Below are 27375 nucleotides of genomic sequence, written 5' to 3' on the forward strand. Positions count from 1 at the left end.
GGGCGCTTAACCTGGGGTTTGGAGGTGCGAACCGGCCAATGGCAACCGAGCAGGACGGCGGTTTTTTGGGGTTACCGTCACATCTGGCCATCCCCCAAGCAAATCTGCAATGGACTAAAAATGTAGATGGCACAAAGATCTAATTCGAGTACCGGCTGCGTGCCGGGCAAAACAAATATATCTGCATGTATGCACAGAAAAGAGCATCGGTTATTTTGGCCCTTGCTAGCTTTCGAAGTTCTCGGTCCTGCACATCTCTTAGCGCGCTCTCTGGTGAAGAAGTGGATTAACCTGTAGCAACTTGGAGGAGTAGGTACGGACTCTAGGCAGGGCACCACATCGAAACATTGAACATAATGTTGAACATCGAAGCGACTTTGCTACTTCGCACCTTCGAGTATGTAGAGGTTGCGGCGCATTGCAGCTCTGGGCGTGCAGTTGGGTTTCATACGAGTTGCAGGTGACCCAGGCGGACCTCCAACACTACCTACATACTTAGACATTATACAAATCAATATAACAACTGTGAACTGACCTATTATCAATGTCCTCCTTTATTGGATGGCTCTCCGCCGAGCCAGAAAACTTAGCACGGGACACCTCGTATTGCTTTCTCTTCCTAGCTGCAGCATGATGCCGAAGTTTTGCTATTCTTCGCCGCAAATCTGGCAAATCTGTGCTAATAGGCAACTTGTGAGACCGACAGGTTGGTCCAGATGAGATTGATCCATCTTTACCAATCAACCCGCAGACTTTCAAGGGGGTAGAAACCCGGTACCGGTGAGATCAGCAACAACTGCGAAGGGAACACTCGCGCCAACGTGGCATCGCACGCCGTATTTGGAGTAGGACACCCCCCTTTGAGAGTAAATTGGGTGCCAACCCAATCACCAACACGTAGTTCATAAATACGCCTAGCTGTCTATCACTGGGACGACACCAGCCCGACACAAATCACGAACAATATTAAACCGTCAGGTCGGGCAGTCATGCAATGCTGGCAAAGACCCAAATGATGTTTGACGGTTGTTTTCTGTGCATAGTCACGCAGCCGACGATAGCTGGATCTGGTGGGGCAAACCCAGCGGTTGTGGTCTTGGATACCAGTGTGGTTCTCACCAGAGGCCATGAGCGCGGAGTCTGGCCAGCTGTCGAGGTTGCTGGTATGCTATGTGCATCTTCGGTCCCAACGAGGAGAGGGAATCTCGATAACTCTCTGGTGTCCAAAAATATTATTGAGTAACGTGAGAATGCGCACCCAGCTGAGCCAGTCGGCTCCTCGCGGAGACGAGGTCTAGACAATATATATGTCTATTTGTTCTATTCGAAGCAATATTCAATATACATGTTTCCATGTCCAGCATTCCCCGCAATCGGTCTTTGCCGTAAGAGGGTAATCATCTCCTGCAATTTTCGTATCCCACAACAATCTCCATACACTCGTGAATATAGCAGTTGAATTATGTACAACACCGACCAACCACACTGATGGTATTGACGCTCCGGCGGGAGAAGTTCAGAACGAACAACAGAGGCAGCGGCACAACCACCGTCAACTCGTGAGTTGCTACGACACAAACACTTGCAATGCACATGTCGTTTACATACGGTAACTAGAGGCTGCTCCCGTATTTGCCAACAGAGCTCTAATCCTGCAGGGAGCCCCGCGCCGAGGCCCTGAAGAAATACTGCCTCTTTTTTCATGCTTCTATATTCTTCAGCCCTAGGCGTGGTGACGTCTACTTTGGACAAGGCGACGGCGGCAGCGGCGATAAATACGATTCCGTTTCGAAGCCAGATCACGAGTATCAACGCTCTATTCAGCTCGTGCACTCGCAACGGGGGGTACGCCATTACCCAGTATAGATCGGCAGTCGGTCAAATACACACCCATCAGTCTCGGCCATTATCTCACTTCATTTCACAGCGGGAACGAGAGTCAGAATTGGTTAGACCGAGGCACTTGTGCCTCAAAAAGCTAATTTATTGATCTGCCGGCGCGGAATTTTCCTAGATACAAACGAGCCGTAAACTCCTATTGATCCGGGATCCTGCAAGGATCTTTTCTCCCCAGCCATGTATGTGGCTCAAGTGCAAATAAAATGTATGTCGAGAAGTACGTAGAAGGCCTTTCTTCTAGGCTGGGCAATTTCAGCAGCAACTGTCAAGTAAATCAGTACGCGATCGTACCACTCTGTGGGGTCCATCAACCAGCAATCAGCTCCTCTGTCTTTTGCTGGCTGACCCTGACGAGAGGGCTAGGGGCAATATAGCCATCTCATCTTATTGGGAACTAACGCCCATTACCTGGCTTTTGTACACAATACATATACAGGGCGTGCCCTGTTGTGGATTAGTATTCGTGGGAACTCGAGTCCCTTCCTCAAGTGGCGGCGGCAAGCGATGCTGGATTAGTCGATTGCGGACGTTTCGGCGGGGGGAGGCTGCCGTCGTTCGGCGCAGGGCGCTTTCGCTGAGCTCCGTTGGCAAGGGCGCCCGGTTTCTTAGGTTGCCGGGTAGGCTTGACCTCGCCGGGCTCAAACACATCGTCTGGCAGGTTGACGCTGTGACGTATTAGTTGAAAAACCGTCAAGGGCATGTTTCGTTTACGTACCTCTTGACGTGTTGAACGCTCAAAGAACTCAACTTTGATAGCGGCTTGTCTTTATACTTGTCCCACCCAAAGCACGTGTCCTTAAACTCGTTAACTTGGTAGGAGAGGTCCAAAGATTTGGCACCTGTGAGGTTAGTCATTTTCCCAAGGAAAGCGATGGAGACTTCGTCTTGAAAGATCGGCAGCGCAAGGGGGGTCTGTGTACGAAGCACACCTACCTTCAGCGAGCTCTAGCCCGATGTAATGGGTTGTCGTGTATACAAGTAAGTTAGATGTAGGGACATCTTTCAGCTCGCCAGTCTTGTTATCTTCAGGTTCAGCTTTGACATCAGAGTTTGCCGAGTCAGGCTGGGCACTGGGAACTGCTTGACCATTTGCGCCAGCCGGCTCGTCACCCTCGGCCTTGACGCCATTCGTCTCGCTCTTGACGGGCATCTCGTCCTTCTTCTCGTCTTCCTTGGCGATAAAAGACATGCTACCGTCCATAACGGCCTCAAACTGCTGCGCGTTGTGTACCCGGTGTCGCCGCTCGAAGCCTTTGTTAAACGGGTGGGCAATGGCGATGGAGTGGTGCTTTTCGAGGCTCGCAACCAAAATTCTTACTTTCGACTCGATGTATCCAGACCAAATCTTATGCGCCTCATCTTCCTTGGACGTACTTATGATGGCGAGATAATACTTGTAACCCTGTGTGAAGAAGCTGTGTTTCACAAACAAGTCTTTCCATGGCACTTTGCCTGCCATGATCTGCGCCGCGATTTGTCCTGCCCGTAGTAGCTCTCTCTGTATGACCTCCTTGTTCGAGTGAGTAATATTGAAGGTCGAGCACATCTCGGGATACGCTGGGGTAATGACGGGCATCAAATGGAAGCTGTCACCTCTGTACACCTTCGGATTCCAAACGCGGACATTCAGAGGACCCTCCTCCATTTGCTTCAACATAACCGGCTGCGGCCATGGCCATTGTCTAATAAGGTGGAAGAACTTGGCAACGATGGTAGCGCTGGTGGCTCTCGGATAGAGCTGGCAGACACGAGCGACTAGCATGGCCCAAACCACACCTCCAGGGAAGCCAACGATGTTGGCGTATATTGCACGTCGCTGGGCCCACAACTTGATGGCGCGCAGAGCCAGGCGGAAGGTACTCTGTTCGGGTACCAAGTTGAGGATCTCGTTGGTAACTCTCGTACCGTTGACCGATCGTAGCTCGGCGTCGTCGAGGCCACGCAAGTAGGAGTTGTCGCTAAGCTTGAGCTGGCCATGAGGCGGGAACTGATCCAACGTCGCGATCCTGGAGAAAATTAAATCAATGCTGATGCCCCAATACTCAAACTTGATGATGGGCACGAAGGCATCCTCGACGGGGGTCAAGTCAGTAACAGCACCCTTGGGGGCCATCTCTTCGAGCATCTTTGGTAAGTGTTGAAAGTAATCCTGTCGCGTCACATATTTGGGAGCGACAACCAGCGTATCGATATCGGAGCCAGGACCATATACGCCCAAGCAGAAACTGCCATATGTGAAGACCTCGCCGCGGGCGTCTCGGATCAGGGTGGGATTGCGCGGATATTTCTCTTTTGCGATCCTTCGAACGAGCTCATCGACTATTCTCTGGATGTCGGCGAGAACCTTTTTCCTATACACCGGGAACTTAATTAGTCGATGGAAAAGCGCGTGTTGATCTTCTTTCAGCTGACTAACCTTGTGTTGGTTTCCTCGGCAGACTCGAAGGTACCCTGTCGCTTCAATTCTTCGAGTAAGGCATTGCTTGCCTGGGTCTCGGCGGGAGTTGGCAGGGCGGTCGAGACAGGAGGCGTGATGCCCCAACTCCGCTCGCTCGACATTCTTGGATAGTCAGTCGCGCAAGAAAGAGAAGGCGATAGGCAAAGGCTTTGTAGAGAAGGGAGAAGAGGGTGGTTAGAGAACTGAACTCTTGTACCGAGGAAGCTCGGACTGGTTTACACAGCGGCCATCAATAAAGACGCGGCGAATTGATCTGTGTATTGACCAGAACCCTTGGCCGCGGTAGTAACGAATGAATAATCTACTGGAGGCTGGTGTAGGGGACGAACGACGCCGACGTATGCGGCTTCCAAGGTTGTGTTGTCGTGCGCGTTTGCTCTGGTGGGATGGAAGTGAAAATGCGAGACCTTCGACTAGATGCTTGTAACTCCGATTGATTGAATTGAACCTACGCGCTAGCTTGCCACTTTAGCCTCTGGGCAGACTGGATCCACTCTTTAGTTGTTGACTCTGGCAACTAGCGCGCGCCTGTCCTTTTTACCTTCTACTTACATGCCTACCAACCAGCCAGACGTTATCGCCGGCGGAGTGGAGAGAGTGGTTTCGCTTATATACTTACCTAACATAACCTACCGAGAGAGAGCACGTAATCGGGAAAACGAGGAGATGCGTGCATGCGCCGAGATATAGCAACACTGTACACGGAAAGCACATCTGCTACCTATAGAAGATGAATAATGCCTATTGAATGTATTCCGATTGGGGATTTTAGACGGTAGAACATGTTCAGGTACCGTACAAGCCACCGACCCCACAAGTCACCTAATTTGCAGGTATAAACCCAGCAATCTAGGGTCCGTTGGTGTACGCGGGATGAGTTGTACATACGCATCGTGGACAGCGGTGGGCAAGGGAAACCATGAGCTTTCATGTCGGAACATGCCATAATGTGGTATTTGACTGGTGTTCCTCTTGGCCCCGCCGCTACGAGCTGGGGTTATTAATTATCAGTAAAAGACCGCCTGCATACAAAAAACCCTTAGAACTCCATTCTCCCTCTCAAAAGTCCATTCCCCAAAGTCTTGCCCACTCATCTGCGAGCGGTGCCTGCTCCGACTGCCAGCGTTGTCTCGCCAGCAGATAAGCCAGGCCACCAATAATACTAAGACCACCGAGGAACTCCAAAGCAACCCATCCCTTCGCCTTCATCTCCGCCACTACTTGGAGTAGGCCGAGGGGATCTTGATGACGAAGCGTACAGCGTGATGATCGATGCTTCACGTTTCGTTTCTTGCCGGGCCTGCCGGCCTTTGGTGCATTGACTGGCACCAATGTGCCCTCCTTAACACACTCGTCAATTCTTTCCGTCAACCATATTGCTCGTTCACCTTTGGCAAGCGCCTCGAACTGCGTTCTCTCGTTGCTCATGCTCTTCTGGAGCTCGGCAGCCCAATCTACAAGACGAACTTGAGATGGGCTGTTATTGCGGCTCGAGGGGTTGATCCGGGCGAGAGCCAATGAAGTAGAGGCCATGTGAGAAATTGCCTGCGTGGGCGGGAGGCTCAGGGGTTGGTATAAGCTCTTCGGCCGTGGAGTATTTGCGACCTCACGCCATCGAAGGTACTTCTTGACAGCCGAATGGCGTAGCCATGAGGATCCATTGGGGCTAAGGAGTTGCTCGACCAATGCATCTAGCTCTGTGGGAACCAGAGGTTGCACATAGTCAGAACTCATCAATAGACTGGCGTCCATCACGTCGTGGTCCGAGCCGTTGGCACTCGATACCGCATACAACGCATTCAGTGCGCCTGACGAAAGCGTCTCGATGTTGATTGAGGAGAAGGTGAAGGGCCGAATGCCAGACTCTTCAAGTTGACGGGATATCTTCCGTTTCAGGGATTTGATATCGTCAGTTGAATGATTGTCTGCCCGTGCAAGTAGTGGGATCACATTCGTCAAGGCCGCCAGACGACGGATGTATTCGACATCAGCAGGTTTGAGACCTAAACGTCACGATATCAGCTCGATCCTCATGTATGGGTGGGGAGAATCAGTTACTTACCGCCATCAATCATGTACAAAACCGCGTCTACCTGAAAACCGCCGCCGCCGCCAAACAAGTGAAGCATCTCTTCGTCACTCAAGGAGTCGGAAGACGCTCGGGTAAGATGCGATTCCACATATTCAACGCACGGCACAATGCTTTCCATGGCCTAGAACAGTCAGCAAATCAGCAGTGTGAAAAGCACTTCGCAGACTTACCGATGCCCCTCTTCCATAGCCTGGGGTATCAACGAAGCAGATATTACGATCAAGAACACCATCACCAAGACTCTTCCGCCTGGTGTCAACATGAGATTCTTCGAGCTCCGTCCACCATTCAGGGTATGGCTTGGTGCTGGCGAATATCTCGGTAATTTGGGAAGTGGAATCGGAAGGCTTCCTCTTTGGTCCCGCCGCTTTTTCCATGCTTCGGGAGGATCTTCTGCTGTTGGCGGGGGATACTATAGGATCGACATGGACGATGTGGTCGCATATTTGCACGATCGCCTTGATTAAAGACGTCTTCCCGACGCCAGAGTCTCCAGCCACGAGCACCTTGAGACGTCCGATGCTTTTGCCAATCTCAGTGAAAGGGCGACGGCTAGGCATTTGGATGCTAGGCATGACAAGCTGGGGGGCGCTTCCAGGGTCCATCATGGACGACACTTGCGGTCGGAGTGGCTCGTCATCCTCATCGGAGCTGACGGCGATCTCCGAGATAGAGCCCGACAACGAGTTCCGTCTTGAAGATGGAGTGCTAATTATGGACCCGGCGTATGAAGTCCCCAGAGTCATGGGCGTCATGGGCCGTGACAAAGTCTGGAAATCATGCGACCGGATGGATGCCGGGCTGTGCGTCGCTGCCGGAGCACGTGGCACTGGCGACGCCGCGAGCCCACCGTCTCTCCCAGCAGATTGCCGGGAAGCGTCTTGATGTCGGGAAAAATCTGCATCTCTTTCATCTTTACGTGAGAGCGTAGCAGCCGAGTCATGTCCCTTTCGCGCATCTCTCGGGCGAGGAATGGTTGGGCGCTCGAGGCAGGCATCCATAGTAGCCTCGTCGGCGAGGAAAAAGGACATCTGGTTGCTCGCGGCGGCGGCGCGCGGTGGGTAGTCGGTTGAGCGCTGGCGCCCGAAGGCATCGTTGCCGGGAAGTGGGCGCATGTTTGCAGGCGAGGGGTTACATGGACGGATACGTAGATCTGGAAATAGATAGGGGGCAACACGATGTGCCTATGTAGATGTTACGGCTATTGGAACTGCACATGGATCAAGAGTGGAGGCATATGAGTAATACAGAGAGATCAGTCCATTTGGTAGAGCTGTAGCAGCGATTTAATGGATGCCATAGATGAACATACCAGATCAGGTGTAAGTGTGTCGAAAGACGGGAAGATGGGACGTGGTCTTGGTCTCAGTCTTGGGTCTTGGGTCTTGGGGGTCTGATAAAGAGACGCGCTAACCTCGAGACCCCGCATCAACCGTGTAAGGTACCTGCCGGCGATGAACATGTGCATCAAGCCGGTCGGTGACCTTTGCTTACCTCTTCTTACCCTGCCCAGCCTTCTGTGAGCCCCACCGTTGGGCTGTTTCCCTTTGCCGGCTTGCAAAACCTCGCGTGACATGCAGCCTCTGGAGCAACTATTAGTAACTAATGTAGTAGTCGGAGGTAGGTGGCGCGTAAACTCCACGAGTTCGTACTGCCCATTCACTGCATTAAACTGTCCACTTGCCTACGGTCCATCAATAATTGATTGATAGGTAGTACCGGTAGGTGCCTACATCTTACCGAGCTCTTACTTAATATAGAAAGAGAGAGTGGGGATCGGGCAGTGAGTAAGTGTCAGGAGTATTCATCGCTGGGGTAGACCAACTCCGCAGTTACACCAAATTGATCATTCATCCATAAGTCCAGCAAATGGGCTTGGTGCTGTGATGACTGATCTGAACTGAAACTTGCTCAAGAAGTCGCTGCTTGCCTCATCAATGTTGCTTTTGGAAAATCTACAGGTAGCAAGTAGGTACTTTAGGTAATTCGAGTGACTCGAAAAACTGGAATCGGGCAGGGGGTTCCCAAGAAAAGCCCCCAAGAAAAGAAATCTCTAAGTGCTAAGGGTCCTGTTCTGGGTCTACCAGTAGTCTACAGTACTTGTTGGGTCCTGGGCAGCAGCCGGGGTTTCCCCATAGCCCCCTGCCCCCCTCAACCTTGCCTGTTGAATTTTGCCCCTCATTTGGATCTCAGTCTCGGACAAGGTTTCTTATCGACTAGGTACATTTTTACCAGCTGCTGTTCCTTGCGAGCAGCCTTAGGTTAAGCGCCTGCACTGCACCAATCCAGACCACCAGACCAGACGGGGAGCAAGGTTTACTGCAAACCCCTTCTGCGATATTTGACTTGCTTCATTCCTCGCCTTGCCCGACTTTTATCCCTCCTTCATACTTCACACTTTTTGCTACTTGCCCATTCCACCCACTTGCCACCCCGTTCCTTGCATCTCGTGTGCAGGCGGGCTCAGCAGTCTTTCCAGAAACCCGCCCGTTCGTCCTTCAATCCTCAAAACGGCGGACAAGGCCGTTCAGCCAGGAGCCCGTGGCAGCCAAGCCTTGGATATCCTGAGCAAGACCTGCACTTCAGGCAGTCTACTGTTCGACCCCGAGCACACTGACCGTCAGGCTCCTGCTCCCCTCCCTCACTTCAGAATCTTCCCGAAACCCGACAAGACACCACGTTCCGTGATCATCATGGACGCTAAGAGACATCCAAGTTCGTTCCAGCAGCTGGAAAAGCTCGGGGAAGGAACTTATGCAACTGTATGTAGGCCCCAGGAATATTGCGCGCCTGCCTTCAACTACTAACCTCATGCGCTCTACAGGTTTTCAAGGGCCGTAACCGGCAGACTGGCGAGCTGGTTGCGCTGAAAGAAATCCACCTCGACTCGGAGGAAGGCACACCTTCGACCGCAATTCGAGAAATCTCGCTCATGAAGGAACTCAAGCACGAGAATATAGTTGCGCTCCATGATGTCATCCACACCGAGAACAAGTTGATGCTGGTGTTCGAGTTCATGGACGGCGACTTGAAGAAATACATGGATACCCATGGCGAGCGAGGAGCTCTGAAGCCCCAAATCATCAAGTCCTTCATGTACCAGCTGCTGAAGGGCATCGACTTCTGCCACCAAAATCGGGTGCTTCATCGCGACTTGAAGCCACAGAATCTGCTGATTAGCCCCAAAGGCATGCTGAAGCTTGGCGACTTTGGCCTTGCGCGAGCGTTTGGCATTCCAGTTAACACCTTTTCCAACGAGGTCGTCACCTTGTGGTACCGCGCACCTGATGTCTTGCTTGGCAGCAGAACCTACAACACCAGCATTGACATCTGGTCCGCTGGCTGCATCATGGCTGAGATGTACACTGGACGGCCGCTTTTCCCTGGTACCACCAACGAAGACCAAATCATTCGCATTTTTCGGATCATGGGTACTCCCACTGAACGAACATGGCCTGGTATCACACAATTCTCTGAGTACAAGCCGACTTTCCAGATGTATGCCACTCAAGATCTCCGCCAAATTCTCCCACAAATCGACAGCCTCGGCATCGACCTTTTGCAGCGGATGCTTGTCCTGCGGCCCGAGGTGCGTATCAGCGCGCACGATGCTCTCCAACATCCTTGGTTCAGCGACATTCACCAGCAACAAATGATGCAACAGCAGCAGGCTATGCAGCAGCACAGGGGTTTTGCGCCACAGTCTGTCCCCTCTCAGGGCGGTCAGTACGAATCTGGTTATTGAGCAGCCGCGTTTTGTGATCTGGCGATCGCAAAAGCGCTATTGACGATATTCCCATACCCTCTTACGAGATACGACACCAATGGCACCTACTCACAAGGGCAGACTTGCTGGGATACAGCAGGATGACCTTATACATCCTTCCTTGAAGTGTCTCGAACATTTGCTTGGGGCACTGAACCTGCCAGAGACCACATTCAGAGCGCCCATCATATCCGAGTTGCGCTACATTAAAGCGAGTGTATTCCCTTTGACTTCTCTGTTGTACCGTCTCTGCCTAGATCGGAGGACTACCCCGGCCTAGAACGTCCCCTTCACGGTATATCAATGATACCGTAAATTCTTTCGCCCTTTAACAGAGTCGATCGACACGATCTAAAAGATACGACACATGTATACGAACAACAGCTTCCGAACATCCTTATGAGCCCTGGACCATTCGCCAAAAAGTCTCAAGCTCCTAATACTCAGCAGCTTATTTTAACTCGGACCAAGCGGTGGAGAACTATTATTTGTGGTCAACAGGAATGGCCAGGAGGCAACTAAGACCGGGGAAGGACAACATCACGCCGCTGACGCTTAGAAACGGAGCCATTATGTTCAGGGGGGTTCGAGCGGTCTCTTCCCACTTGTTTCTCAACTTTCATCAGCGAATCTGTTATATCCTGGGAATCGCATTGTTTGCTTGTCTGCCATTGGAAGGCCAGAGAGCAGACGGGGGATAAGACAAGGCAGGCGTTTCTAGAGCAAATGGTAATGTTTGATGATAGACGTAATAGTAAGTAGCTCTGCAGCAAGAGAATAAAACTAATCGTCTTGGCTTTCATAATGGATTGTTTTTGCACCTGTTGCCTCGAGAACATCTCTTTCATTGTGGCGTATACTTTATTGATTCGGCGTATTGAATACTAGTTTCTGCTTCTTGGAACGGTGGCTCTGTCCATCAGCCAACCTAGTCCCGTCCTTTTTAACTTCCTGATATAGGTATTTTCCCGTTTCACATGGTTATCAGCTGTCGGGTTCCTATCCACGCACGCGCGCACGCACGCAGTGAATGGTTATTACTCTTTCGTGACCAAGCTCCCGTCGACGTTGCTCTTGAAGCGACGGACGTCCGGGGGCTCTTCGGCCCACGTCTCGGCCAGGCCGAGCTTGGGGTCGTCCTCGGGGTAGCCGAGGCCGACGCGCAGCTTCTCGATCTCGTCGCGGACGCGGCGGGCCACCTCGATGCGCAGGGCTTGGGCTTCGGCGCCGTACTTGAGTTCCTCGCTGAGCTCGCCCATGGCCAGTTGGCCGCCCCTTCTTTGATGTTGCATCGTTGTAGAGTCCTGTTGTGACTCGCCACTGGGGTCGCCTGATGACGTCGTAGGGATCGATGGAGTCTTTGACGACCAGAGCGATGATAACGATGCCCACGATGAGTTGCTGTTTCTGTTTTTGGTGACGGCCTCATTCTCTGCCTCGCCCAGAACTCGCAGTTGGTCTTGTCTGACCAGCTCTTGCCACTTCCTACGCAGGTCCCCGAACTTGGCCTCCATGTCCAGGAGCTCGCCAAAGGTCACGTGGAACTTATTGCCACCGCGCGGTAAGAACCGGGGAAAGGTACGCGCCTCCGACATGATGTTCTGTGTGCCGTCAATGAACATAGGCAACAGGTCAGGCATGGGCTCTGACTCGAGGATGAGACGGGCGACGCCCCATTTGAAGTAGCGCATAGTCATTGAAGGATGCTGGTGGATACATCCTTCGGGGAAGATATCTGAAAATAATTGTTAGAACAGTGAACTCCTGAAGTCACCACGAAAAGGGAGCATGGTACGGAGGAAGGGGGGCTCGAGAAGGACATCTAGGGGTACTACTTACGGACCCATGCCAGACGATTCTGGGCGTAGATGGAGGGAGCAATGAACGAATCGGTGCCATCAGTGCTATAAGTCAGGCCGTCACCTGAAGTGAAGGGGTCAGGTATTTCATTGGAACCAAGCGTCTTTGAGGACGCGTCGATGGATCCGGACTGCCGACTACCAAACGGTTGTGCTGAAAGCAGCCGGATCGCCTGGGTTAGAGTCGCCTGGAAAGCACCGCCATGAGGTGAGTGCGAAGCTCGGTGTGTGGGCAACACCTGGCCCAGGCTGAAGAAGGTTGATAGGGGTCTGGGGTTATATGTATAAGTCTCGCGCGCGGCACAAGCAACATGAAAGCAGGATATGGTCGCTCACTTATTCTTGAAACATATGTCATGAGCCCCTAGTCCCCATCGCAGGTTGGTGGGATTGAAGGCATAACTCGCAGGTAAGATCCCCCACATGAGTGGATCGTCCATTCTGTATGCCGCCACAACTGATAAGTTACCATGCCATCTTGACGGGACTTTGGTTATGGCACTTACACGCTAACATGATTACAAACTGGTGTCAGAGTTAGCACTTGGGACTTGGAACAGAGACATGGTATTCAGTAAAAATATAGGCTCGTATAGGAACCCACCTGTGATGAGACCTCTCTCCCGCTTGTTCACATCTTCCCTCTTGTCTAGTATCTCCAGAAACCTATCCAGACCATTCGTCTCAACCGTGTTCAGCCCGTACAGGAAGCCTCGGGACAGCATGCAAGTTGCGCCCAGGATGAAAGACGAAGACATGCGCCACGGCAGGCTGGGTTGCTCCAGGGGTGTTCTCATGGCAATGCTGGCTGCCGACGCCTCGGCACTATTGCGGGCGTTGCTTGTCATGGCTGCTCAATTCGCTCTTCTCACCGGCTGGCGATCCCTCGAAAACGTCGCAATACTAGTACGAAGACAACGAACGGCTCATGAGAAAGGAACGAGAATTTAGAGAGCGGTTACGCCAAATTTACATTCTAGAAGCAAAGCCTTGCATGCCAACTGCAAAAGGCGTGCAGGGTGAAGAAGGAAAAGAGCGAAGAAATGAGTGGTCAAACATCAAGGAAGCCTTGTCGCAATGACGACAGCCTCAAGACGGTTGGATCGAAAATGATTTTTCGAAGAGTGAGCCGCAAGCGAGTAAGCACATGGGTCCATCTCCAGTTTGTTGCATGGCTGCCCCAGAATCAGATGCCCGCTAACGCTAGGAGGGCAAGTGCCTAACAAATGTTGAGGGGACAGCCTCGGAGGCGATTTCCAGGCCTTGCATGGCCTTGCAAGTCGCTAAAGTCGCTAAATACAAGGCAGGCTGGCAGGCGCTGCGCAGGGGCATGTGGGGCAACGCTGGAAAGCCTCCCGATTAGCGACCTCCATGTACATAGCTTAAGCTCAACCTTAGCTTCTATTATCCAAAGAAGTCCGATAACATAACGACGGCTTTCTCTATAACCTGCTTTACATCCATTAGGTACAGATTGGCGGCCGACGACCAGCCACGCACACGCCAATATGTCGCACAGTAAGTGCATACGCCCCAATGGCATTAATTGGGGCCTTTTTTTCTTTCGGGGGAAAGCAAAATACTAACATTGACCGTCCCAGGCAAACGCAACACGAGTCGCGCCGTCTTCACCTCGCACGAGCGCGAGCAGGCCAAGAAGGCCTGGTCCTCGACGTCGGCGACGCTGTCGCGCGAATCCTTTCTGCCCTTCTCCTCGTGCCGTTTGTGCCTCGAGCCCGCCCTGGACCCCGTGGCCTGCACACACGGCGACCTCTTCTGCCGCGAGTGCGCCCTGTCCAACATCCTGGCCCAGAAGAAGGAGATCAAGCGGCTCGACAAGGTGCGCGAGGCCGAGGCCCGCGACCGCCAGGAGGAGGCCGGCCGCCAGGAGGCCGAGGAGAAGGAGCGCGCCGTCCGCGAGTTCGAGATGACGCAAAGGGGCCTCGACGTCGCGGCGCGGAAGCTGGGGGAGAAGAAGAAGAAGCCTACCCAGGATACGACCACGGATGCAATATCGCCGGAGGAAGTTACTAGAAATGGCATCAGTACAACGGGGACGAAGCGGAAATTCGAGCTCGACGACCAGGAACTATCGCGCATCGCCTCGGAGGACCGCGCAAAAGCCCGCAAGGCGCTCGACGACGAAAAGGCGGCGAAGCCCAAGCTTGCGTCGTTCTGGGTGCCGTCCATCACGCCGAGCTCCAACACCAAGGACACTTTGCACGAGGTGACGAAGAAGGCCAAGACCACGCCCACCTGCCCGGCGTCGCCCGAGGACAAGCCTCACACGTACAGCCTAACCACCCTGGTCGCGGTGCACTTCACGGAAGAGGAGGAAGAGGGGAACGGGGCGGCGCAGAAGAACGGCAAGAACAAGAAGATGCAGAGGGTATGCCCCTCGTGCAAGAAGGCTCTGAGCAATTCGTCGCGGGCGATGCTGGCCCGGCCCTGCGGGCACGTGCTCTGCCGGAACTGCGTGGATAGGTTCATGCGGCCGAGCGGTCACCATGACCCGCACGCCGAGGATGTAGATCCCGAGGGGCTGCGCTGCTACGTTTGCGAGGCCGACCTCGTAGACCGAGGTGCTGGAAAAGACAAGGGTGCAGGGGATGACGGTTCAACCAAGAACAAGAAGAAAGAGAAAGAGAGGATAAAACCGGGCCTTGTCGAGCTCCGGAGTGAAGGCACAGGCTTCTCGGCTGGTGGTGCCAACCAGGTCCAGAAATCAGGTGTGGCGTTTCAATGCTGAAAATGCCAAGTAGAAGTGCCATGTACGTACGCCCTTGTCCTCTCTCCTTGTCGGAAAGGGGTTGCGGCAGCACTGCGACCCTGGGAGTGGGCTGTTTACCTTGCCTATACCGGTACAATCACAGACCCCAGTGAACATCGTCTGGCTAATGTGGTCTCCAGAGAGCTCAAGAGTATGCGTAGAGACGCTCGCTCATCAGGTCGTAGCAGTCAAGCCGCTAATTTGGCATACCCGTATGGTGTAAACTCCAGGGATCCTCATTTTATTGCTAGATCTAGAAGTCTGAGCAAAAGTATCAGAAGCCCTTCAACTACAATACCCAGAAAAAAGCAGAAAGATAGATGATGCCACTGTTGAAGATAATTAAATAAAAATGATCCGCTATCGTAAAACCTTCGAGAAGAAGACTCCTGAATATGTGCCCCCAGTGCTCCAGCAAACAATAAAACGAGGAAAATGCTCCCAGGCAAGACACCGCCTGTAATGCAGCTAGGTTACAGTAGGTAATACAAGATATTACATGTGTACAGCCCGATAAGGAAACCCAGGACTCCCTCATTAGAATCCACCCACTCCATCCAAGTCCCAAGACAACGAGAAGTAGTACAGCAAATGAAAAGAAAACAAGACAGAGCTTTTCCTTGCAAGGGGAACTGGGACCACCTTTTTAGACCAAGCCCAAAACTATGCAACAGAATGACATGACAAACAACCCTTCTTACGGTATCTTCCGCTGCGAACGGTCCGTCATATTAAGAATGAACCCCGCGGCGTCGCCGTCGAGAACCGCATCCGAGCTCTTGCTTCCCCCGCCGCCGCCACTGAGGAACCAACCCCACGGCCGCCGCGGCGTTTCCCGGTCCATCCGGATGGCCCGGGAGATCTCGGAGAAGTCGTTCCGAAACTGCAGAGACCGGGAAGAAGTTGCTCCGACGCCGGACCACCGCCACCACCGAAATCATCATCATACAAGCTCCTCTTCTCTCCTCCTCCTCCAAACGGCGCCGCCGCCACCGCCGCCGTCCTCTGGAGAATCTGCTGTGGTAACGAAGATGACGACGACGCCCTCCCCTTTCCCCCCTTCCGTTGCCGCTGCAGCCGCATCTCGTGCAGTAAACCGGCGGCGAAGAGGTACAGCTTGAACAGCAGCTTGTGGACGACGTCCTTGGCTAGCATGGTGGTCCCGTGGCTAAAGAAGCCCTTGAGCAGCTCGCCGGGCAGGCCGTCGTAGAGCGCCGCGACGCCCTCCTCGCGCGCAATGGTGACGAGCGTGCCGAAGATGCTCCGGCGCGCCAGCTTCTGGACGGCGCGCACGGCGCTGAGCTTGGCCTCGACTTCCTTCTCCACATTTTGAGAGGCATCGCTCCCGCCTCCTGATCCGTTCTCGGTAGGTGGGTCCCCTTCGGACGCCGCCTCCGGTTCAGCAGCACTAGGAGGCACGGTGCTGACCTGCAAGCGCGACTTGGCGATCTGGAACGGGTACGTGACCGAGCTCGCGACGGCCTTGCTGACGGCGGCCAGCAGGAACGTCAGACCGGACCCGGGTGCGTCCCAACGGTCGCTCGAGAGGAGGGCGCGCTTAAGGAACTCCTGGAGGAAGAAGGTCAAGCTCGGGTTGAGCGTCAGCACCAAGCTGGCCGAGTAACCCGACCAGAGCCCCGCGAGCCCCTTCTCGCGGCGGATCGCGGCGGCGATGTCCCGCAGGCCCAGGTCGGCGACCGAGGCAGCGTCCGAGTCGGGGTCCTCCACGAGGGCGGCCGTCTGCTTCCGCGCCACGACGGTGGCGATCGGGGTCGTGAGGGCCCGGGAGCAAGCACCCGCCGCGACGCCGACGGCGAGTTCCGACAGGACACCGAGGCTCTTAGAGCTGCCGCGGGTGTTCTGCGGTCCGCGCAGGCGGGACCGGAACAGCTCATAGAACAAAAAGAAGAGGAAAGAGTCCAAGACAGATTTGGTGACGTCCTGTGTCAGGCCACTAGTTGTTGGTCGGGCTGGTTAGTGATACCTCCGTTTCGTCGTTGCAATTTTTATACAACAATCCTGTAAGGGGTTAGGGGTGGTCAGAAAGGGACTTACGTATAGAGTGCTTTCCACCCTTCGCCAGCCTCCCCGTCCTCCGCACCAGCACAGATCCGAGAAAAAGCTTCGACGATGCCTGTGTACTTTTCTTCGGCGGACAGAGCGCCTTCCCGAGCTAGTTGACGCTGGTTCGTTGTCCCATGGTGTTAGTGGCATGATCACACGTTGAGACGCACAGAGTGGCTGGCTGGCTGTCTGGGGATGGTGAACGCGGGTAGATGGAGTACGTAGGTGGATATCGGTTTGGATGGGGCAGCGGACCAACGATATCAAGATGGGAAATATGGAGGGCATGGTAGCATGCGATCTGGTGCATCGAATGGGTAACGCTATGGGGCTTTTGTGAACGTGGCTTCGGTGAGAGCGAGGCCCACGAAGTACCACCACGCGGTGGAACGGGCGTGTCTTGGTGGAGCGTTGAACAAGGGCCGACAGCACTCGGCCAACTCGATATTACTTGGTACTCACCTGTGCTTGTAACCGCGTAAGAACTAGAGAGAGTGGATACGTCGTACATGTTGCGATAGCTGTTCCCGTGGCACCGGAGAGGGCGTGATGTAGGGCGGGAAGTATGTCGTGGAGGTTTGTCCTGGTGGATGTCGCTGGCATGATGGGTGGTAGAGAGGGTGTTTAGATGGCGGCGAAACAAAGTATTCTCGAGGTTATAATCTCATGGGAGAGCACACAGTGATTAAAACACAGGTCGTCACCTGGATGCCAAACGCCAGTCAAAGGAAGCAGTTCAGCAATCAGAAGGGGGAGTGGATTTAAGGCAGTGTTGGGTATTGGGCACAAAAGTGTAGGTGTAAGTCAAGATGGTATTAGTCGCGGATGAGGCCGACCCGTAGTAGATAGGCGGCTTGCAGCAGGGCCTCCCCAGACAGTACCGGAAGGGAGCAAACAAAAGGCGTGGCAGCCAATGGTGCCAGCTGGCCGGCCGTTCCCTCGTAAACAAGCCCAAGGCCAACCACAGCCAGCAACCAGCAACCAGCCGGGGATGGTCGTGCAGACCTGAACAATGATCAGGTAGACCAGCTTTCGCTGCCCAGTGGTTTGTCAGATTGTACCTATGCAGGGCACCCAGTCCAAGTGGTTTGCCTTCCTTGCGTTGCGTGTACACGTCTTAGACGGCCAAGATGAAAATAGCCAAAATAGAGGCAACCTCTGGAGACTTCCAACGGGCAATAGCGATGAAACCCTTTGGGCTCGAAGAAAAAAAAAGGTGATGATGAATGACGAAGGCTTCACTGCGTTTGCGCTTGGGCTGTAGGTGCAAGTCTAGGACGGACTGAGATGGATGGGCCTATAGTTGTCTGACCCGAGGTTCGGTAACAAGGGCCCAACAGGGGTTGCGCAAACCGACGTCATTACCAACCGTCGGGTGCTGGTGCTAAGTAAGTACTACATAACTTACTAACCGGGCTGATAGCTGGAGCTGATGGCCGCATTCCCAGGCTCCTCCTTGTACCCCGCCATTATGTCCAATGTTAATCTGGACGACTACTTCGATGCTGCATGCCAATTCACCCCCAATTTCTACTTCAAACATTGGGTTCGCTATCGTTTCGCTGGTAACCCAGCAGCCTATGAGGACGTGGCAGATCTGAGCTCCAATAGATTGCCGAGAACCACGTCAAAGCAAACGAGAGCCAATCCGATGCAGCTCGCCTACATTTCGCATCTTAGGCGCCAACGGCGTGTGAGTTGTCCACTCCGGTCGAACAACGTGAAAAGGGCAATCTTCACAGTTGGCAAGGGAAGGGAAAAGCGAGTACTGTCGCAAAGCTTGCCTTGGCCTGAATGATTCATGTTCAGGTTCCCCAAGGATGCATCTATTCAACGCTATCAAGTTTCTTGGCAAACAGTATCATGATAGTTGGATGGATAAGCGTACCTCGCTTAAGTCAATACCATCATTCAGTCCGTGAAAATCATCGCAAACCCCTGCCTGATTTGCTGCCCCTTTTCCTGGCAACAACGCCGACCAATGATGGCCCTTTTTTGGCCACATGCCCAGAGAAAAAAGAAAATGAATACGCAAACGATGGGCATCCAACCCTGGTATACCGTAAACGCCGTGCGACCCATACGCCATGCTGTGCCTATTCTGTACAAGTTTGAGAAAAGAAACCGGCCCACAAATGCCCGTCATCTTGGGCCCCTCCGAGCGGGTGGTGGCGGGGGAAGGCCCCCTTGCTGCCCCCGATAAGCCAGCTGGGGTGGTGGTGCTCGGAGATAGGCGTCCTGAACCACGCTCGTCTGGTTCGCTAGATACTGCACACCCTCGCTCCAGGGAGAAGAAACCTCCGGGACCACGTTAGCCCTCTAAGCGCGGCTGGCCACGGAAGGGCGCCTCGAGGGTGCTTGCATACTGAAGCTAGACGAGCGTGCGCTTCCAACGGGGAAATCTGGCTCGCCAGGTGCATCCTCCATGTCCACGTTGTTGTCCAGGTGGTTGTCGGGTAATTTCTGTGCCCCAAAGCCGACAACTTTGAAAATGTTGGTTCGCCCGCCGTTTGTGGCCGTTTGCAACTGCTCGTGAAGCCTGGCTAACTGATACGTGCGCTTGATCGGGGTGAATATCGGGGGAGGGATTACAGGCTGTGGATTCCAGCGTGCAAGAGCGTTCATGACCGCAGCCGTCTCTTCATCCGAGTCCACCGGGCCAGCATTCGCCTCGTCGTCGTCTTCCAGCGGGGCATTGGCATCCAATGCGGCCTCTGTTCGGAATTAGCAGTTGCCCCGGCATTGCAGCCCCTTCATGGTAGCATAGTCGCAATACGAAATACTTTGTAGACTTACTTTGCTGCTTGGCTTGGTTCTTCTTCTGATATGCAGCCAGTAGCATGTCATACGGGAGTGATCTACCCGCCACCGCTCGTTTTGCACCCATACTATGGCTTTTGCATGTCAAAGAGCGAGCGCAGGGCTGACCATTGGGTAGTAGAACACCGCATTGTTTTTCGACATCCACGGGACCTAGATCGCGAGAGAACTCTGGTTAACGGGGCCGGGGGCGAAGGGTCATCTGTAGGGTTCCAGTAAGGGTACCTTTGGGCTTGGGAGCCTTGGGTTTCGGCTCCTCCTTCTTCTTCTTGTTCTTGGGCCCTTTCTCGGCGTCCCCGTCGGCCTTTCGTTTCTTCCCCTTGGCCTCGCCGTCGACCTTCTTGCCGGCAACCTTCTTGTTGGCCTTGCCTTTCTTCTCGGGGGAACCGTCTTCGTCATCGTCGCTGTCGTCGTTCATCTTGGTGTCGCCGTCTTCGTCGTTCTTCCGTGCTTCTTCTTGCCGGGCTTCCTCCTTGGCTCGCTCGCGCGCCTCGCGGGCTTCCTTTTTACGCTGCGCCTTCTCCTTCTTAATTTTTAGGCATTGCGCAATGTGCTCCTTCGCAGCGTTCCGTATAATGCCCTTCTTGCAGTGTTTGCATTGCTGGAGAGGGAAGAGGTCTTCCATGGGCCGTCCGGTGTCAAAGGTTTCGCGCGAGTGGTCGTCGAGGGGGTTGATCAGCGGGCTCGGGGAAGAAGTTCCCAGAGCAACCGAGGGGCTTTCGCTGCGCTGCTTCTTCTTCTTATCATCTGCAATCACCGGGTTAAAAGTCGGCAAGGGAGACTTCGAATCCTCCTGGAGAACACCTACCATCGGCTACGCTGCCGTCTCTCCAATTCCCCGGCTTGGTCTGCTTGGGCGGTTGTTTCCTAAGCTTGACGGCGCCGTTCGGCTTGTCCTTGGACATCTTCTTCGAAGCTACGTTGATGGTTCCTTGGTCGTCGGGGCCTATCAATGAAGCAAATGTGGCATGTCAGCAGTTGAGCGATTTAGCGTCAAATGTTGTGAGTTGCGTTGCGACCAGGCAGCAAGACGAATGTGTGGATGCGACGTACCTTTGCGCCCCTCCGACGCGGTAGGCATTTTCGCACCACAACCCGACAATCGGTTCCAATGCTAATCGGCAATTCAGCAGCCGATGCTATGATCGATTGTTGGTTGGCGATGGGAGATGCCGCGGATGGATGAGGGTTTGATGAAATGTGTTCGCGATGTTGGTTGTCGCGTTGACCCGTATTACCCACGCAGCAGCCTTGGCTGGGAATTGGGAGTTGCGACCGGAGCTAACCATTAGGTATGGTAAAGTAGGTTCCTGAGATAAGACGCTTATCGGCTCTAGCACACGTGCGTTCGGTATTTTAGCGGGGCCGTCAACTCTTCCGAGATGGATGGATCAAGATATCAAAGCTCGAATCCGGGGTACGGTATTCCGTAGTCGAGGTATGAATCACCTGCCACTTATTGATTTTTTTTTTCATAATACCGAGGCGCAGTGCTTACTGTTATCTTCTTGTAAGACCAGGCCGATATGTTAGCTAGCGGCTTTATCAGTTTCCGGTAAAAGAAAATCAAAATTATCCTGCTTTCAACCGATAGAGAAAGGGACGTTCTGTAGTACGCGGCCGCTGTAATGTGAAAGCACCTTCCCAATTGTCTTATACCAGAACGACCGTGTCATCATATTCTGTATTTAATTTTAAGACTGATTCGATATGTCATGATGTTCCTAACGTACACCGGTCCCATAGCTGCGAGATGTTGCAGGCCTCCGGTTTCCAACCCACCCACAATCCCAGGACAAATGCAAATATACAAGCGAGTCTCGGACTCTAACCCGACAATTGATCCGCTCCCTTTAGACGCTTATCGACAAAGAAATTCGCCGCCTCGTGGCCTTTCACCAGTCCTCGTCTTCTTTCTTGAGGATCCGGTCTATGGCCTGTTGTTCCAGACCCGCTCTGTGGCCTTCCATCACTTCGGACAGCGCAAGCGCGTGATGCATACCCATATTCTTCCAGACGACTTGGATGAGGTTATACGTCCAATCCCAATACTCTGGTGGGACCCCTGGAGCGCACCCTGCGATCTTAAGATGCCAAAGGAGCGCCGGCAGACCAACGCCACCCGAGCCTCCTTTGCCCCCTGCGGCAAACTTCTTTGCTGAAGCTTGATCTAACATGGGATGGTGCCAATGAGATGGTGTGCTGGTTATGGTGTCTTCCGCCATCCTGACGGCAGTACTAAAACATTGGTCCCGCCGTGTCTTTGGCAACATCACAGCACCGGAAATCGGGCACTCGTTGCTCACGTCAATGAGCTTCTGTACCACGAGGATACGAGCCCAGCGGAGATGATTCCATAGACGTGCGCCCCAGATCTCACTATATGCATGGTATTTCCCTTGGAAAACCGCCGCCGGGGGAAAGTCGCCCTCTTCGACATAAAAGGGGTATGCTTCTTGAAGACTAACCTCTAGACCTTCAAAAATATCGTCGAGCTCGTGCAGTTGCTGAAAGATGCCCTCTGTCACGATATCCCCATCCGTAAGCTTGAGCGTTTTCAAGGTAGAGACCACGCGAAGGAAACGAGCTATCGTAATAGCCAAATCGCAACAGCACTGCTCCTTTACGGGCAGCGCCGGCTTGCAGAATTGTAGGGCCTCGAAGAAGACGGCAGGCAAAGGAGTCTCGGTGAGTTGTGATGGGATGAACTAGTGAAAAGTCAGCACCGGCGGTCCGTCTCCCCTTTATGGGGACACCTACAAGAGAAAACATAAGCTGCAGGATGCCCCGTACCCCGCCGGCGGGTGCTGTACGTATTGGCAAGACGCCGCGAAGGAGAGCTATAGCGCCGTGTATATGAATGTTGGCAGTCCCGGTCGACAGCTTCGAGCCACCACCTTGGACAATCTACGTGGTGTTAGTTTTCGGCTAGCGTGTCGGTTCACCACCTGCGAGAAAGCTAACCTCAAATAAAGCGAGTGTTATCACGGCCCGTACGGGAAACATGACCGCTCCCGGATGTGATGGTTTTGCGGCGATCAACTGCGAAGTCTGCCTCAAAGCGTCGGTATACTTTTGTCGTGACAGATTGTTCATTGCCCGATCCCCTTTTGTGTTGGAGAGCCCTGCGAGGCCGACGGCCACCATGACATTTTGCATGGCATCCGGTCCGCTGGCATAAGCAGCCAGCTGCTCCGAGTTCTGTGGGGCATCCGGCTGGCCTAATAGGTAACGATCCAGGAAAAACTGGTAACCCTTCTGCTCTATAGTAGGCTCGATTCTCATGTACATCTTGGGCGAGTTTGCTCGCGTGTTGCGACTTAGTGCAACAGCTGTCGAGGACCTCCTGGACGGAGGACTATGGCCTTCGCTAGACGAGGTTGACGAAGGAGATGAGGAGGACCATGGTGAATAGGCTGACACCGCCGAGCTTGCCGACGAGGGTTGGTGGGCTTGATCCGAAGACGTAGTTCCCCATGATGCGTGAGATTTCTGGACCACTTTGCTAGTCTCATCCCGGAACATCAAAGAGAGTTGGTCTCGATACCCGGGGCATTTCTTCGCGACGCGTCTGCATTGAGAGCATTCTGGTTTGACCTTGTCGCACTACATTTTCACAGGGGTGTCAGTCAGTTGGCTCCCCGCACTAGGATTGCCAATGGCGGGGTATGTATGTGTATTTGATGTTGTATGCCACATGCCTCGGTAGCCGAGCCCCATGACCTGCGTCCAATTGCAGTGGGAAAAGAGGCATCTTGTTTGTAGGAAAGCAAAGTGCAGCAAGATGGAAGCTCGTGTGCTCACCCTTTGCATCTGAGCTCGAAAGGGAAGTGGAGTAGCAAGGGAATGACCTTGGACTCTACTAGGTTCACTCGAACCGAGAGCCGATGCAAGATGCAAGGCTTATTGGTAGAGTCCGATCTGGAGGGAGCGGGTAGTTGAAGGCCGGCGTGGGAGGTTGGTTCTTGTTTCTCTGCAGTGCATACCTTAATGCGTCTAGTCCGACAGCTCTGGCATCTATTGTGTTCTTGATTAGTCCAAGTCGGGCGCAGAGGTAAGACAACGTGGAAGGGGAATCTTGTCATACCCTTGAGACGCTTTGCCGCAATAGACCATGGTGCAAGGGAACGGGGGTATACCGTGCTGCGAACAACGGGTAATCAGACGAACAGTATACCAAGTAAGGCATGAAGCTTAGGGATGGGATGTTGCTGAAGTGTGAGTCCTGTGCTGTGCAGGCCCGAAGCCTCTCCACTGGCACCACTGGGACACGTCAAGCTTATCGAAAGAGGAAAGCAGTTCGTCGATGGGTTGGCCGAGAGTAAGTAGATATATAATTTACTTTAGACGGGATCGCAAGACTGCTTTCTTGTTATATTCCTGTGCCTATGCCTAGGCCTCTCCAGAAACGCGTCTTCCCTTCTCACTTGCTCTTCTGGAAGGGGGGTATAGTTGGCCAACCGAAAAACTCAAAACCAGTTGCTTAGGCGATGGCGCAAATGAACAAACGAGGGACTCTTTTTCTAATCAAAGAAAATAGAATATAAAAAAGGACACCTGCGGTTCGCTCTTTAGGTGCAATCGGGATTCGAACGTAAATGCAAGCAAGCAGACTAACGAACGGCCAACGGCTTTAACAGTTGGGTGGCTGCAGGATCGACACAGATAGATACTTGTATTTCCAAGGGTAAAGAGTTCGCTCTCATGGTCAATGGCAGCGGCGCCACCCCTTGCGATCAAATAAGAAATCTCGAGCTCGTGGATCGGGCAGGGGACAACTGCCTAGGTGGACACTAAAATAGAGAACGGGATAGACGGGGTGCACAGAAGTATTGGTGGAGGCGCCTCCAGTACCCAATACAAGTACATGCAGGCGTGGTGGTATGTGAGGGCGGCCGAGGCACCCCAGTCCATGCAGGTGCCACAATGACCTCCTTCTCTTGGACCGGGAGGATACAAGAATGACGATGCCGCGCTCCGAACCAGAATGCGAGTGCGTAATTATATGGCTACCAGGGGTATTGAATGGTATTGTGATGCCGCGTAACTGTAGGCAGGCAGAGATCATGTACATACCTACACATGTCAGTCAATGCGGCTGTTAGGTAGGGGACAGACGGTCCCCATTAAATGTGCTGGCCATTTTGATCGGTGGGCGGAGCCAAGATGGTGGAGATTCCGAAACCATTATGGGACTCTTCGGGGGAGCAGAAGGGCAGAAGAACTCCTGCCAGTACTGTAGCCCTTGGGTTCTGGAAAGGGTGGATAGACAGCAACTGCCAGAACTTGAGGTGACGGCCGACGAGCTTGGCGCTGTGGTCTCATGTGGCAACGAGCCGGATATCTAGGCCAATTCAATCACTTCCATTAGTTATAGCTGAAGGCCGTTCAGGTAGAAGTATTCTAGATGCCATGTGTCGGTCGGGTGGTACGGAGTGTGGTCTACCGCTAACCCCGATGCTACCACTTACTTACATAGGTACTACCTACGCAGTTCGCAGCGAAAGCAGATGTAAAAGCGGACAGTTGAACAGGCCGAAGCGTGTCCCCGCCCCTCGGTCCATCAGCCTGCATGTTTGTGGTTTAAGTGTCAAAGACATGCCTTCACGCTAGGTATACTTACAAGGTGCCAGGTTGATACCTACATAGCCAAGAAGCGATAGGGATCGAGAGGAGGGTCAAAATCTGTATCCAAGGATAGACAATCTGGCAATCAGCACACTGGTTTCGGTGTTTACCCTACCGGTGAACTGCTGAGTAGGTACTATTAGCATGGGTACATAAGATAGGACAGGCCGCCGCAAGGAAAGCACGTCCAAGTTGAAGCTATCGGATATCACATTTAAACAATTTTTGACTATTGGTTCGTGCATTCCATCCTTCTCCTCTTTTATCAAGCCAAACCGCACAACTGCCACTGACAAACTGCTTCGTCATTGCAGGCTACATACTTGTATCTTCGCCATTTAGAATCGCGGCCCTCAACTCGGGCTAATCTCATCGAAGGATACTTACATGTATGTAGGCAATGGCAGTCAGAGAGGGGTCATGGACAGAATTATCACGACCAAGTCCTACTTGCGCAGGGGCGATCCATGTCCCCTGCCTGGATTATCAATCAATCAATCACCCATAATTTGGCCTTGACGTGTCTTCCGTCTGACAGATGTCAGAGACTCCCACGCAATCATTCGCGAAACTTGGGTTGCAACCATTCTTCGCACAGGAGAAACCTCCGTCCATTGCACTGGCGGCACTTCAACATCTGCCTATATACATCCCCCAGCTGGTCTTGCGATGCTATTCGGCAGAGAGCTGCACTCCGTTTGGATCTAGTCTACAGTCCATTCTAATCGGCCTAGTGAGTTCACTGCAGACTTGGTCAGCCATGATGATGATGATGATGATGATGATGATGATTGGTGCTAGCTTCGCACGGCCGTTGGATATTTTCGGGGGTCCAGGGGTTATTGCCGCGACCCCTGCAGCAGCATGATGTGATTGCCGCCTGCCCCCGAAGCCCGAAGGCCCTTCATTATCGGTATTGACGAGTTCGCCCAATGAATTGGGATGCGGAAAGTCCCCGAACTCTTTCGCACGCAAGACCAGATCGCACTGTCGCAGTTCAAAATAACGCCGCCAGGAAAAGAAAAGGAGGCGCGCACATGTGCCTTCGTCATGCGTCATGCGGCGGATTGTGGAGGGACAGACTTCTGCTACTGGAATTCATCCATTCACCACCACCCCTCAATGCTTGCTCCTTGGGGCCTCACCTGTTACACGTGAACAGTCAAAACCGGGTTACACGTTTACGCCCAGGCTTCTTCAGCTGTCAATCACTCAGCTTCTTTGGTACACCATCCACATCGCAAGACGGTGAACCATATAATACCAGGAACCGGGTCGCCCCGCACTTCACGACATTTGCAAAGTATGTATATAGTACATGCTTGGGGGGCGTGAATACTAAGTGTGATGGGTAAGTTAAAGCGCTCCCCACGGTTCCCGTTCAGTGCATTCTTTAAAGCTAACCGCATTTAGGTAAGCTTAAATATAATAATTGTTATAAAGCGAATCCGAATTGGGTATAGTCGTATCGTGAACACCATTTCTTCTACACGTTGCGGAGCGCCCTTTTTTTGGCCTGATACCACGTATCGAGTCAGAAATCCCCCGCCAACAAATCCCCGATCCAATGGAACTACGCCTTTGAGTGCTATCTGAAACTGATAGGCCTCCTGGAGTGGTATCGAAGACCTGTTGATCTTCAATGGCCTCCAAAATTCTAGGTTTGGATTCCAGTAGGGCCGCATCACGACGTTGCAACGCCGAGTTACAGTGTGTGGAGAAGACCGGCAGCCTGGGTCTGGGCGATGCCAGTGTCGATAAAGCCATCCACCTTCAATATCATGGGCATTATTGAACCACTTCGAACGGCACAGCCTCAGTGTCTAGAAAAGTCGTTGCACTCTCCGGTTTGGGAATATTCACCGGGTTTGAAAATCCATGCAGGGCTCGGGAAAATCCATCGATCAGTCATGGGCGGGCGGATGGGCACGCACGACCTTAACCACGACCCAGGTTACCAGCATCCAAACTTTGATCCAACTAACCCCTGCATGTGGGCATACTACTTAGCTATTCACT

The 27375-nt window shown here is 53.1% G+C and overlaps 8 protein-coding genes across 8 annotated transcripts; 2 read left to right on the forward strand and 6 right to left on the reverse strand.

Annotated features, from left to right (window-relative positions):
* Positions 1-2383: 2383 nt before the first annotated feature.
* On the reverse strand, positions 2384-4458 carry PG985_000905 (polynucleotide adenylyltransferase; the record flags this gene model as incomplete). The annotated part of the gene is made up of 4 exons (XM_066820674.1): positions 2384-2564; positions 2615-2783; positions 2833-4250; positions 4316-4458. The coding sequence occupies 4 exons, from the start codon at positions 4456-4458 to the stop codon at positions 2384-2386; spliced, it is 1911 nt and encodes a 636-aa protein (XP_066691553.1).
* Positions 4459-5416: 958 nt separating this feature from the next.
* On the reverse strand, positions 5417-7564 carry PG985_000906 (uncharacterized protein; the record flags this gene model as incomplete). The annotated part of the gene is made up of 3 exons (XM_066820675.1): positions 5417-6360; positions 6420-6570; positions 6620-7564. 3 exons carry the CDS (start codon positions 7562-7564, stop codon positions 5417-5419), a joined length of 2040 nt encoding a protein of 679 aa, XP_066691554.1.
* A 1578-nt stretch (positions 7565-9142) lies between these two features.
* PG985_000907 (Negative regulator of the PHO system) lies at positions 9143-10194 on the forward strand (the record flags this gene model as incomplete). Its single annotated transcript, XM_066820676.1, has 2 exons — positions 9143-9211; positions 9274-10194. 2 exons carry the CDS (start codon positions 9143-9145, stop codon positions 10192-10194), a joined length of 990 nt encoding a protein of 329 aa, XP_066691555.1.
* A 1058-nt stretch (positions 10195-11252) lies between these two features.
* On the reverse strand, positions 11253-12922 carry PG985_000908 (tafazzin protein; the record flags this gene model as incomplete). The annotated part of the gene is made up of 4 exons (XM_066820677.1): positions 11253-11921; positions 12059-12344; positions 12411-12531; positions 12679-12922. The coding sequence occupies 4 exons, from the start codon at positions 12920-12922 to the stop codon at positions 11253-11255; spliced, it is 1320 nt and encodes a 439-aa protein (XP_066691556.1).
* Positions 12923-13582: 660 nt separating this feature from the next.
* On the forward strand, positions 13583-14823 carry PG985_000909 (uncharacterized protein; the record flags this gene model as incomplete). Its single annotated transcript, XM_066820678.1, has 2 exons — positions 13583-13592; positions 13676-14823. 2 exons carry the CDS (start codon positions 13583-13585, stop codon positions 14821-14823), a joined length of 1158 nt encoding a protein of 385 aa, XP_066691557.1.
* A 747-nt stretch (positions 14824-15570) lies between these two features.
* Positions 15571-17511, reverse strand: PG985_000910 (mitochondrial carrier; the record flags this gene model as incomplete). The annotated part of the gene is made up of 3 exons (XM_066820679.1): positions 15571-16798; positions 16900-17027; positions 17371-17511. The coding sequence occupies 3 exons, from the start codon at positions 17509-17511 to the stop codon at positions 15571-15573; spliced, it is 1497 nt and encodes a 498-aa protein (XP_066691558.1).
* A 1716-nt stretch (positions 17512-19227) lies between these two features.
* Positions 19228-20809, reverse strand: PG985_000911 (SCA7- zinc-binding domain-containing protein; the record flags this gene model as incomplete). The annotated part of the gene is made up of 5 exons (XM_066820680.1): positions 19228-19622; positions 19705-19881; positions 19954-20475; positions 20537-20674; positions 20782-20809. 5 exons carry the CDS (start codon positions 20807-20809, stop codon positions 19228-19230), a joined length of 1260 nt encoding a protein of 419 aa, XP_066691559.1.
* An 814-nt stretch (positions 20810-21623) lies between these two features.
* PG985_000912 (uncharacterized protein) lies at positions 21624-23334 on the reverse strand (the record flags this gene model as incomplete). Its single annotated transcript, XM_066820681.1, has 3 exons — positions 21624-22436; positions 22489-22635; positions 22693-23334. Coding segments are annotated over 3 exons (1602 nt in total), but the record flags the coding sequence as incomplete, so codon positions are not given.
* Positions 23335-27375: the final 4041 nt, after the last annotated feature.

The sequence above is a fragment of the Apiospora marii genome (assembly GCF_038362585.1).
Source record: "Apiospora marii strain CBS 49790 chromosome Unknown utg000001l_segment0_segment0, whole genome shotgun sequence".
NCBI classification, from domain to species: Eukaryota; Fungi; Ascomycota; class Sordariomycetes; order Amphisphaeriales; family Apiosporaceae; genus Apiospora; species Apiospora marii.